General features: G+C 44.1%; 1 protein-coding gene across 5 annotated transcripts in view; it reads left to right on the top strand.

Moving 5' to 3' along the window:
- LOC112257806 (Down syndrome cell adhesion molecule homolog) overlaps positions 1 to 13343 on the top strand; it is a 139501-nt gene that overhangs the window by 87270 nt on the left and 38888 nt on the right. For 3 of the 5 annotated variants that reach the window (XM_042326813.1, XM_042326809.1, XM_042326808.1), the window contains exons 8-12: positions 1805 to 2080; positions 7635 to 7913; positions 8437 to 8478; positions 8784 to 8903; positions 9550 to 9729. In XM_042326813.1, the coding sequence (XP_042182747.1) occupies positions 1805 to 2080; positions 7635 to 7913; positions 8437 to 8478; positions 8784 to 8903; positions 9550 to 9729 (897 nt within the window). The remainder of the gene's footprint in view (positions 1 to 1804; positions 2081 to 7634; positions 7914 to 8436; positions 8479 to 8783; positions 8904 to 9549; positions 9730 to 13343) is intronic. The other 2 variants (XM_042326812.1, XM_042326810.1) reach the window with 1 other exon arrangement.

The raw sequence follows: 13343 nt of genomic DNA, 5'->3' as shown, positions 1-13343 counted from the left end.
TGTGTTCAGTGTGTGGTGTGTGTTAGTTGTGTGTTCTGTGTGTGTTGTGTTATTTGTGTGTTAGTTGTGTGTTCAGTGTGTGTTGTGTGTTAGTGTGTGTTCCGTGTGTGTTGTGTGTTAGTTGTGTGTTCTGTGTATGTTGTGTTTTTAGAGACATTTTTTGTTTCTTTCCTTCTTGTTTTGTTTACGTACTGTATGTCACAAATATGTGTATGTGTGTACATGTGTGTCTGTGTTTTTGTACATGAGTCTGTGTGTGAGCGTGTTCTATCTGGTCTGTTTTCCCCTACGGTCGTTCTGTCTGTGTCGATGTGTGTATCTTTGTGTCAACTAGCTCCCCTGTCTGTCTGTACCCATCTTTTTCCTTTTGATTTAATTTCCTATTCAAAACATGCCAGATTATCCTAGGGGCTCGTATAGTGCTGCGATCATCACTCACTGGTGTCAGCGGTAACTTCTCTAATGCCCTACTCCCTACCTAACATTCACTGATGGCTTTATATTGGGACGCCATTAAGTTGATTTACACTAGCACTAGCATTTGACTGAGGAGCAATCTACACTCAGCAGGGAGGTGCCGGGCAGCTCTATAGCCAGCTACTGTAAGACTGACTGTCACCATGGTTACTAGGGGTATATCTAGAGACTCCAGGCCCTTCATCCTCCACTCAATGCTAATTCATTACCTTATAAAGGCTCAAAACAGAGAAGGATAGGCCTTCTGTGTTAGATATTGGATAACTCATTTTGATGGTTTTCCCACTGGAAAGCACAATAATGTAGCTAAGCATGGGCTTAGTGAGGGGATGCTAAAGTCTCCAGTTCAGTAGGTTAGCTAGCCTAGCGCAGAAGAGAGCGGAGCTGAGCAGAGTGTCCATGTCTTCTGAATGCAGCCTGAGCGTAGAAGATAAATATCCACAGGTGGCATAGCAGAGACAGTGTAATGACTGTTTCTCACATTGTTTGCTTCTTAATCATGCTAAAGAGAGTAGCAACGTGGATGCCTTTACAGTGCGCTAGAGGTGCACACCACCACAGTTTAGTTCAACTGTTCTATCTAGCTACAGTACCTAACTCTAGATTTGTACCTTTCTGTAAAGTGTTAGTTTTCCTATGGCTCCTATAGGCAATACAGGATGGATTGGGTAACTGTCATCTATCTACAGTATGTTAAATATCCTAATAGTCAGTCAGTATCCCTGGTAGGGTCTGTATTATAGAGCTGTGTTGGTTACATGCTGTTGGTTTTCCAGCAGTATGAGAGAGCGAGCAAGGGGAACATGAGTAATGCTTTTGATAATATGTTCATAAGTGGAGAGTGGGAACATTGGGCTCTAATGCTTGTCAAATGCAATCATGCCTGGCGTCTAGCAGGTGCTAGAACAGTGTGATAATATTCACTTCACCTCGGAGAGTTTAAAATAGGAAAGTAGGTACACGCCCTCTGGAACACTCAGCTATGGATCGGTCCCAGGGACGAGGAACTAGGGTGATTTTATATTACTATTATTCAATGAGATTTATGTAAATGATTGCCTTTTATTTCCTAATTACAGGAAAATGAGGTGTTGATATTATACTAATAGTAGGATATTGTAGTCATGGCACTTAGCAAGTCCCAATGGAGTATAGTATTTTAATATGCTTTACAATCTCCAATAAATGTTGTCCTTGTCTTTCAGAATGAATCCCTGTCTGTCTCCATGGTTTCTGACACACTTAAACATCTCAAACTTCTAAAGTTTCACATTTCTCAGCCTCAAAATCATTTTAAGAGAGGTATTTCTCTTCTGTCTCCATTAAGGGCCTGCCAGCATACGACCAATGAAAAACCTCACCGCCATTGCTGGGCGGGACATGTACATTCACTGCCGCGTCATTGGCTACCCGTACTACTCCATCAAATGGCACAAGGACGCCAACCTGCTCCCCTATAACCACCGGCAGCGGGCGTTTGAGAACAATGGCACGCTAAAGCTGTATGATGTACAGAAGGATGTGGATGAGGGAGAGTACACGTGTAGCGTGCTGGTCTCACCTTCTCTCTCCACCAGCCAAAGTGTGCACGTCAGTGTGAAAGGTACAGTATGCACTCAAACCTTTAACCTACTCAGTTAAAGATATAAACCAGGGGTCCCAACCTGTAGAGCTATCTGCGGGCTTTATGCTATGTTCATAACCAAGTAGCAAGGTGGTAATTACCAGTTGTGAGGTTGTAAATTCAGGCAATGGCATCTAGAATAGGCTACCTGTCACCCCTCTAACATACATGATTCTTCTCATGATCTACTCAGAAGGACCTTGATTTGATGAATCAAGTGTGTTAGAGCCTCTTGTATAGGCACAGATATATGCCATAATCAGTAAAAGGTATGGCTCTTACAATCAAATCAAATTGTATTTTTCACATGCTTTGTAAACAACAGGTGTAGACTGACAGTGAAATGCTTACTTACAGTGCCTTGCAAAAGTATTCATCCCCCTTGGTGTTTTTTCTATTTTGTTGAATTACAACCTGTAATTTAAATGGATTCACCCCCTTTGTTATGAAGCCCCTGAATAAGATCTGGTGCAACCAATTACCTTCAGAAGTCACATAATTAGTTAAATAAAGTCCACCTGTGTGCAATCTAAGTGTCACATGATCTGTCACATGATTTCAGTATATATTCACCTGTTCTGAAAGGCCCCAGTGTCTGCAACACCACTAAGCAAGGGGCACCATCAGCAAGCGGCACCATGAAGACCAAGGAGCTCTCCAAATAGGTCAGGGACGAAGTTGTGGAGAAGTACAGATCAGGGTTGGGTTATAAAACATATCCAAAACTTTGAACATCCCATGGAACACCATTTAATCCATTATAAAAAGGTGGAAAGAGTATAGCACCACAACAAACCTGCCAAGAGAGGGCCGCACACCAAAACTCACGGACCAGGCAAGGAGGGCATTAATCAGAGAGACCAAAGATAACCCTGAAGGAGCTGCAAAACCTCACAGCAGATATTGGAGTATCTGTCCATAGGACCACTTTAAGCCATACACTCCACAGAGCTGGGCTTTATGGAATAGTGGCCAGAAAAAAAATATTGCTTAAAGAAAAACATAAGCAAACACGTTTGGTGTTCGCCAAAAGGCATGTGGGAGACTCCACAAACAAATGGAAGAATGTACTCTGGTCAGATGACACTAAAATTGAACTTTTTGCCATCCAAAAAAACACTGTCTGGTGCAAACCCAACACCTCTCATCACCCTGAGAATACCATCCCCACAGTGAAGCATGGTTGTGGCAGCATCATGCTGTGGAGATGTCCTTCATCGGCAGGGACTGGGAAACTGGTCAGAATTTAAGGAATGATCTTTAAGTCATACCACAGCTAAATACAGGGAACATCTTGAGGGAAACCTGTTTCAGTCTTCCAGATATTTGAGACAAGGATGGAGTTTCACCTTCCAGCAGGACAATGACCCTAAGCATACTGCTAAAGCAACACTTGAGTGGTTTAAGGGAAAACATTTAAATGTATTGGAATGGCCTAGCCAAAACCCAGACCTCAATCCAATTGAGAATCTGTAGTATGACTTAAAGATTGCTGTACACCAGCAGAACCCATCCAACTTGACGGAGTTGGAGCAGTTTGTCCTTGGGCAAAAATCCCAGTGGCTAAATGTGCCAAGCTTATAGAAACATACCCCAATAGACTTGCAGCTGTAATTGCTGCAAAAGGTGGCTCTACAAACTATTGACTTCTTCAAAGTGGTATGCATGTTGTGTAAATCAAATGATACAACCCCCAAAAAAAAACTATTTTATTTCCAGGTTGTAAGGCAACAAAATAGTAAAAATGCCAAGGGGGGTGAATACTTTCGCAAGCCACTGTACGTGACCTTCCCAACAATGCAGAGACAAGTGAAAAAGAGCTCCACCATGTGGTGGTCTCTAATAGAGGTGGCGGTTTAGATATAGGTGCAACTGCACCCGGCATCCCGGTAAGAAGACAGAAATGACCGGTAGGAGACAGGGATGCAATTCACACATTATTTCCACACTCAAGACAGGCACACACACACAGCAAACAGGAAGTGGACTAGGTGGAAGTGTTGTAGTGATAGTGACAGTGGTTTGTAGGTCAGTGACACGCTAACACTAGCGTGTGTTGGGAGAGTACAGGGCTGCAGAAGAAATGGTCAATGGGTTGTGGCCCAGCCGTTGATGTGCAGGGCAGAGGTTTATGCTCCTCACTCTGCCACTGCTTGCTGAAGACTTACCCCGGACTGGGCTAGATTGTGCTTTTATACTTGTCCTGGTCACACCTGCTTATTGGACAGATGTACTGTGGAGATGCAGTTCAGCAGGATCAAAGGTGGTGATGGGCGGTCAAATGTCCTAAGCAGAGGTCACTGGTTGTGGCATGTAACTGGAGAGCTCCAGAGATGCAAACAGAGTAGCCTGTAAACAATGAGATCCCATCCCTCGCCTCTGCAGAGTCAGGGAGTCAGGCAGAGTTAGGTAGGCTACTTGTTTCAAGAGTTAGAGAGGGCTATGAGTTAGTTCATGAGAGGGACTGTAAGGGTTTTCTACACATGTGGTACCAGTGCTGAGTTGATGTGCAGGGGTACGAGGTAATTGAGGTAGATATGTGCATATGAAAATCAATCAAATTTTATTGGTCACATACAGATATTTAGCAGATATTATTGCGGGTGTAGCGAAATGCTTGTGTTCGTAGCTACAGCAGTGCAGTAGTATTTAACTGTGCAGTAGTATCTAAATCAATTCACAACAATACACACAAATCTCAAAGTAAAAGAATGGAATTAAGAAATATATAAATATTAGGACGTGCAATGTTGGAGTGGCATTGACTAGAATACATTAGAATACAGTATATACATATAAAATGAGTAAAACAATATGTAAACATTATTAATAAGGAAAGAAGTGTTTTCAATACGAAACTGATTTTAGCAGGTGCGTCTTGTCGAATTTCCAAGACTGTGTCCCTGTACTAAAACTGATATTTCTTATTCGTTTTGGAAGTTACAAGCCTGAAACCTTGAACATAGACTGCTGACACCATGTGGAATCCATAGGTATTGCATCCTGGGAGCTATAACATTCCATTGTAAGAACATGGTCTCTCAAAAACAAAATTCTGGTTGGTTTTTCTATGGATTTTCTCCTGCCATATCTATTGTGCTATATTCTCCTACATCATTTTAACATTTCTACAAACTTCAAAGTGTTTTCTTTCCAATGGTACCAATGATATGCATATCCTGGCTTCAGGGCCTGTGCAACAGGCAGTTTACTTTGGGCACGTCAGTCAGGCAGAAATTGAGAAAAAAGTGGCCTAGCCCTAAAGTGACCAGTGATCCTTTATTGAAGTGACCAGTGATTCCATGTCTATGTCCATAGGGCAGCAGACTCTAAGGTGCAGGGTTGAGTAACCGAGTGGCAGCCAGCTAGTAACAATGACTAAGTTCAGGGCAGGTTACTGGGTGGAGGCCAGCTAGTGATGGCTATTTAACAGTCTGATGGCCTTGAGATAGTACCTGTTTTTCAGTCTCTCGGTCCCAGCTTTGATGCAGCTTTGATGGGGTGGCAGATAGCCTAGTTGTTAGAGAGTTGGGCCAGTAACCGAGAGGTTGCTAGATCGAATCTATGAGCTGAGAAGGTAAAAATGTGTCGTTCTGCCCCTGAACAAGGCAGTTAACCCAGTGTTCCTAGGCTGTCTTTGTAAATAACTGACTTGCCTAGTTAAATAAAGGTTAAATAACTAAATAAAAACTGTACTGACCTTGCCTTCTGAATGATAGTGGGGTGAACAGGCTGTGGCTTGGGTGGTTGATGTCCTTGATGATCTACTACTGTTGTGTAGGGATAAAGTGACTAGGCAACCGGATAGATAATAAACAGTAACAGCAGCGTATGTGATGAGTCAAAAGAGCTAGTGTAAAAAGGGTCAATGCAGATAGTCTGGGTAGGTATTTGGTTAAGTATGTAGCAGTCTTATGGCTTGGGGGTAGAGGCTGTGCAGAGTTCTTGCTGTGCGGTAGCAGAGAGAAATGTCTAGGGCCTTCCTCTGACACCACCTGGTACAGAGGTCCTGGATGGCAGCTGTAAAACATTTTGAGGATCTGAGGGCCCATGCCAAAATTTTCTGTTTCCTGAGGGGGAAGAGGTGTTGTCATGCCTTCATCCTGACTGTGTTTGCGTGTGTGGACCATGTTAATTCCTTAGTGATGTGGACACCGAAGAATCTGAAGCTCTCAGCCCTCCATTTCCTGTAGTCTCCCTCAACGTCTTGCTGACGTGGCACCACACTACCAGGTCACTGACCTCCTCCCTATTGGCTGTCTAATTGTCTTCAGTGATCAATAAACTTAATGATGGTGTTGGAGTCGTGCGCAACCACTCAGTTGTGGGTGAACAGGGATTACAGGATGGGACGAAGCACAAACACCTGAGGGGCCCCTGTGTTAAGGGTCAGCGTGGTGGATGGGTTGTTGTCTACCCTCACCAATTGGGGGTGTCCTGTCAGGAAGTCCAGGATCCAGTTGCAGAGGGAGGTGTTCAGTCCCATGGTCCTTAGTTTAGTGTTGAGCTTGGAGGGCACTATGGTGCTGAGCTATGGTCGATGAACAGCCTTCTCACATAGGTGTTCCTCTTGTCCAGGTGTGGAGTGCAATAGATATTGCGTCATCTGTGGATTTGTTGGGGCGGTATGCGAATTGGAGTGGGTCCAGGGTGTCTGGGATGATGGTGTTGATGTCAGCCATGACCAGCTATGACTAACATTGTAAAGAATCCCATCGTCAGCTGATCTGAACATTCACAGCCGCTATGCCAGTCTGCCAGTACACTACAGTACTTAACCTCAGACGGCTCTCCCCACTGAGCACAGATGTCAATTAAACGTCTATTGCATGTTGGTTCAACATAATTTAATTGAAATGACATGGAAACAACAATGATTAAACCAGTTTGTGCCCAGTTGGTCTTTCCTCAATAATGGTGCTGCATAATTTGAAGTATCAGAAAGAACATACCAATCGGAATCCTCTCTCACGGGTCTCAGCGGCGCCGCCACGTTAACATTTGTGCGAGGTGGGGGAAATCACGCCGACTGTGGCCCTAAACAAAGCCCAGAACAACGACATTCCCACTGTACCTAATTTGCCTCTCAGCTGCTTAGCATTCTGAGGCTGCGGAGAGGAGAGGAAAAGAGTGGGAATCCCCAGGAGCCCATTATTCTTACTTTGTTGAGAATTAAATAATTGTTGAAGTGTCGTTTATTTCAATGTTATTTTAAATCATGAATTCTTCAAAGCATCTGCTTCGCACCATGGCTATAGTGTCCCCAGAGAGAGAGAGAGAGACAGAGGAAGAGAGAGTGAGAGAAAGAGGGAACAAGGGAGAGGTAGAGGACAGCCAGCCTCTCCGCAAGGGGAAATGTAATTAATTTCTCTCTCTCATCTGCATCTCCATGGTGTTAAGCCATGCTATTAATACATTTAGAAACTAGATGGGGATGAGGATGGTTGATCAGAACTAACTAAGTTGAATCCTTGCTTTAAGATACAAACATAAATACCCTTTCCATAACTCTACCCGTCTCTTTCTCCTGCAGTTCCCCCCACCATCCATCCCTTCGAGTTCCCTCGTTTCTCTATTGGCCAACGTGTGTTCATTCCGTGCGTGGTGATGTCAGGTGATCAGCCTGTCTTCATCACCTGGCAGAAGGACGGTCGGCCAATCCCGGCCAGCCTCGGCGTAACGATCGACAACATAGACTTCACCAGCTCCCTACGTATCTCCAACCTGTCTCTCCTGCACAATGGCAACTACACCTGCATCGCACGCAACCAGGCCGCCACCGTGGAACACCAGAGTCAGCTCATCGTCAGGGGTGAGGAGGGGGAGGGAGAGGGGTGAGGAGAGGTGAGGAGGGGAGAGAGGTGGGGGAGGTGTGAGGAGGGAGATGGAGAGCGGTGAGGAGGGAGAAGAGTGAGGAGGGAAGAGAGTTGAGGGGGGAGAGAGGTGAGGAGGGGGATATAAAGCAGTGAGGAGATGAGAGGGTGAGGAGGGGAGAGGAGGGAGAGGGGTGAGGAGGGAAGAGAGTTGAGGAGGGAGAGAGGTGAGGAGGGAAGAGAGTTGAGGAGGGGGATATAAAGCAGTGAGGAGATGAGAGGGTGAGGAGGGGAGAGGAGGGAGAGGGGTGAGGAGAGGAGAGGGGTGAGGAGGGGAGAGGGGTGAGGAGGGAGAGGGTTGGGGGAAGATGTGGAGAGGGGTGGGAGGGGGAGGGAGGGAGTTGATGTGGGGAGAGAGGGGGGAGAAGGGTTGACACCACTCAAAGATATGAGTCGAGAACGTATTTGCTAGTTTTTCCAGTATTCTGCAAGAGTAAACTCTCTTCATATGTTCCCCTACAGTTGGAGTGGATCCAAATCAACCTACCACTAGGCCTATGTTGGGTATAGCAAAAGAAAACCTATATGCTAAAACATAATATAACCCTAAACCCAATAGCAGTGTTGCACATTCTGTTTTACTGTAATCTTTTAATGTTGTGATGTGAGATGCCACTTATTCCACTACTGGGCAAATATGCTAACCCACTCGCTAGCATTGGCTCTTCTTGTTTTTCTCACACTTGGTGTGAAAATATAGCATTTCTAATTTGTGCTATTTAAGCCACAAGGTATTACAAACTCAAACTACAACACCATAACAGATTAACCCGTTTTAATTACCTTTTGTCTGTTGCTCTCCCAACCAGTCCCTCCAAAGTTTGTGGTGCAGCCCAAGGACCAGGATGGCATCTATGGAAAAGCTGTGATCCTCAACTGCTCTGCAGAGGGATACCCCGTCCCTACCATAGTGTGGAAGCACTCCAAAGGTAAATAGGCCAAAATATAAAAGAATTGTGTTAAGTAGAGAGTTAATGTTTTGACATGGAGTGAAACATGGAGGTACTGCATGAACCTGTCCAAATAGAACACAGATGTTCCATTTCAAAACGTTTTGCTACAGTGTGCACTACTGAGCATGACCCAGGATGAATTAAAAGCTATTCTTCTCCCTTCTGACCACTATGATGATATGTTTACACACTTTGTTCATGATTGAGGATAAATACCCTTCTGTAACTGTGCATCTTCCATTTCTACTCCTTTGACTATCTTGCTGAATTGCATAAACACAACATTGTCCTACGGCAAGCTTTTTTATTAAAGAGCATCTGTTTATGAGAGCCAACACAGCAAACACAGTGTCCACAGCCTTAAGGTTGAATTGTGAAAGCTAAGCGCTGCAACTCTAAACAAATGTAAATAGGAAGAATGGAAGGCAACATCTTCTCACGTTACCGTAAAGGAGGAAATGGAAATGTACTGTAGTTTTTGTTACTGCAAAACATCCATCCATTATGTAATAATTCTTCATAATTTGGTCATAAACTATGCAAGAGGTGTTTTTAATACATCTTACATCTTCCCCTCCTCCTCTCTCTACCTCCCTCCACCTTTCCCTCTCTCCCTCTCTAGGTGCGGGGGTTCCCCAGTTCCAGCCTATAGCCTTGAACTCGGGCTTCCGTATCCAGGTACTGGTCAACGGCTCTCTGCTCATCAAACATGTGCTGGAGGAGGACAGCGGCTACTACCTGTGTAAGGTCAGCAATGACGTGGGAGCTGATGTCAGCAAGTCCATGTACCTCAACGTCAAAAGTAAGTCATCTGTCATGGCTGTATTTTTATTTTATTTTAAATTTTGCCTTTATTTAACTAGGCAAGTCAGTCAAGAACAAATTCTTATTTTCAATGACGGCCTAGGAACAGTGGGTTAACTGCCTGTTCAGGGGCAGTTATCAGCTCTGGGATTTGAACTCTAACCACTAGGCTACCCTGCCGCTGGACTTCAGTGTCAAATGGAAGATTCCTCTTCCAGTCAGGACTATGTACCTTAACCTCTTATAGGGGGGTAACATATGGAATTGTTTTAAGAAATGATACCACGGATCATTTAGATATTTTATTTGAAGTGTAGGACCCCTTTCGGTATCAATTAGTTATATTTTTGTATTATTTGATAAAATGTTGAATTTGACCTTTACTATCATAGCCCAAAGAAAATAATTGAATAACACAATCATAAATGGCAAAAAAGACAGTCAAATGCATAAAGGAATAAGGTATTGAAGTGTGTCCTTTATCTTGGAGATATAAGAAAGCTCAGGATATATTTTAGTTTTTTTGGACATACTTAACCCCTTATTTTTGTTGCCACAAAACTACCTCCATACTTCCATTCATTTGTATGGGTTACCTTCAGACAAGTCCTGTCGTAGAGCACAAAACTACCTCCATACTTCCATTCATTTGTATGGGTGACCTTTAGACAAGTCCTGTCATAGAGCACAAAACTAGAGCACAAAACTACCTCCATACTTCCATTCATTTGTATGGGTTACCTTTAGACAAGTCCTGTCGTAGAGCACAAAACTACCTCCATACTTCCATTCATTTGTTCATTTGTATGGGTTACAAGTCCTTCAGACAAAAACTACCTCCATACTTCCATTCATTTGTATGGGTTACCTTCAGACAAGTCCTGTCGTAGAGCACAAAACTACCTCCATACTTCCATTCATTTGTATGGATTACCTTTAGACGAGTCAAAACGGAGCAAAACAGAGAGAGAGAGTATCCCCTTTCCATAGTGGGGTCATAATAGTTTGTAGGCCAAACCGTTTGGACGCTACAGATGTTTTTGTGAGAAGATTTTCAGGTGTCACATGCTCTGACAAACACCGCTGTAGCTCGGCCACCTTCACCGCAGATGGCCGACATAGGCGGATGAGACGCAACCCATGAGACGCAACCCATGAGACGCAACCCATGAGACGCAACCCATGAGACGCAACCCATGAGAGGCAACCCATGAGAGGCAACCCATGAGAGGCAACCCATGAGACGCAACCCATGAGAGGCAACCCATGAGAGGCAACCCATGAGAGGCAACCCATGAGAGGCAACCCATGAGACGCAACCCATGAGAGGCAACCCATGAGAGGCAACCCATGAGAGGCAACCCATGAGAGGCAACCCATGAGAGGCAACCCATGAGAGGCAACCCATGAGAGGCAACCCATGAGAGGCAACCCATGAGAGGCAACCCATGAGAGGCAACCCATGAGACCCCCATGAGAGGCAACCCATGCGAGGCAACCCATGAGAGGCAACCCATGAGAGGCAACCCATGAGACGCAACCCATGAGAGGCAACCCATGAGAGGCAACCCATGAGAGGCAACCCATGAGACGCAACCCATGAGAGGCAACCCATGAGAGGCAACCCATGCAAAAAACCTGATATCTCTAGCTTAAATTGACAGATTTTAATGGGATTTTTTTATTATGTTACTTAGATTGACGCATGGTGCGTTAATAGACTCTTAATTAAATATGGTATGCATGTGGGAGCAAAGGGTTGAAAGAAGTAATGAGAGCTTGGAGAGATCTCACATTTGATTGGTTTCGTTATCCAATGAAAACTGCTTTAATTTTACTTGCTGGACAAGAATATAGTATCATGCATTCAATTTATATTATATCATCCATAAGAAATAATTCCCCAAATATTTGGGGGAGATTATGTAATATTTGAAAGGGGCTGAAGGTGCTGAAAAAAATCTAATTCATTTAATTTAATTTAATTTTACTTGGGTGGATGGAACTGGCTCTAGAGGTGGGTGATGGGCACAACACCACATCATGTCACTACCAATCAAATCCCAGTGGTTAGACTGGGAGACACACAATGATGGGAGATGGAGGGAGGAGGGACAGAGGTAGGAGAGATGGAGACAGGTAGACAGGGCAGGGGAAATTATATTGTATCAGAATTTAAATACAGTTAAATATTACACACACACAAATAAGACAGAGGGAGAAAGACAGAAAGAGAAGACAGAGGGAAATAGGAAGCAGAAGAGGAGGAGGAGGAGGAGGAGGAGAAAGACAGACACACAGAAGAGCAGCCTATGGAGGGGAGGGGAGAGAGAGAAGGGGGAGACAAGGGAGGGTGACGGACGGGTAGTCCATCCCTCCACCCCCCCCGGCCCTCTTTTCCACATGGCAGCCTCTGCCTGCATACAGAGTTCAGAGCCTAATGGAGGGGAGCTAAGTCCATGGCCACTCAGCGGATAAACGCCTGTGTTTCTCTGAGAGAAAAAGAGAGCGACGGATACTGGGAACGCTGCATGGTTGCTTTTGTGGGATATGTTCAGGCAGAAAGATACAGGGCCATGGTAGTGTTGGTGTGGTGGTGGCACCACACTGGTGGCCTCTCTGTCACAGAGCACAGTGACACCAGTCACTTAACATTTAGCCATTTAACGCAACAAACACTACCCAGCACTATACTGGACCACCCCACTGTAAATACAGAGCTAAAACAATGTGTGCTCTTTGACATCCCTAGCACTCTATTCCCACACATGGAAACTCATTCCAGCACAGACCACTAACATGACAAAATCAAACAGAAATGGATGCTCGGGAAGACTCCATAAAAAGGCTTTCATGAATGTCTCTAGTGAGAGCCAACATGTAGCCTAGTGCTTCCCCATGGGTCTCCCTTTAGATGTTAAAGTCTATGATTATACTATAAGTTGTGGCTGTATATTTTTCCAATAGGAACACCTCCCTCTTCAGGTGAAAAAAGGAAACTGTCGAAAAAGTGAGGCCAGACTATTGTTTTCATCTTTCATGTTGAAGGAGTTCCCATTTGATGTTGATGTTGAATAGACTATGTAAACTGCACTGATTTGTAATATGAAGGAGGAACTGTTGATTGTCCTAAATCAACATAAACATTTTTAGCCAAAGTTTCTGGGTAAATCAGGTTCTTAGTGTGTCTGGGAGGTGTGTGTTGTTTATGTGTACAGTTGCAGTCGGAAGTTTACATACACCTTAGCCAAATACATTTAAACTCAGTTTTTCACAATTCCTGACATTTAAACCTAGTAAAAATTCCCTGTCTTAGGTCAGTTAGGATCACCACTTTATTTAAAGAATGTGAAATGTCAGAATAATAGTAGAGAGAATGAGTTATTTCAGCTTTTATTCCTTTCGTCACATTCCCAGTGGGTCAGAAGTTTACATACACTCAATTAGTATTTGGTAGCATTGCCTTTAAATTGTTTAACTTGGATCAAATGTTTTGGGTAGCCTTCCACAATTTTCACACAATAAGTTGGGAGAATTTTGGCCTATTCCTCCTGACAGAGCTGGTGTAACTGAGTCAGGTTTGTAGGCCTCCTTGCTCACACAAGCTTTTTG

The sequence above is a fragment of the Oncorhynchus tshawytscha genome, linkage group LG09, assembly GCF_018296145.1.
Source record: "Oncorhynchus tshawytscha isolate Ot180627B linkage group LG09, Otsh_v2.0, whole genome shotgun sequence".
In the NCBI taxonomy this organism is placed as follows: domain Eukaryota; kingdom Metazoa; phylum Chordata; class Actinopteri; order Salmoniformes; family Salmonidae; genus Oncorhynchus; species Oncorhynchus tshawytscha.
The sequence above is the reverse complement of the archived record's forward strand: the minus strand, read 5'-3'. Positions and strand labels throughout refer to the sequence as shown.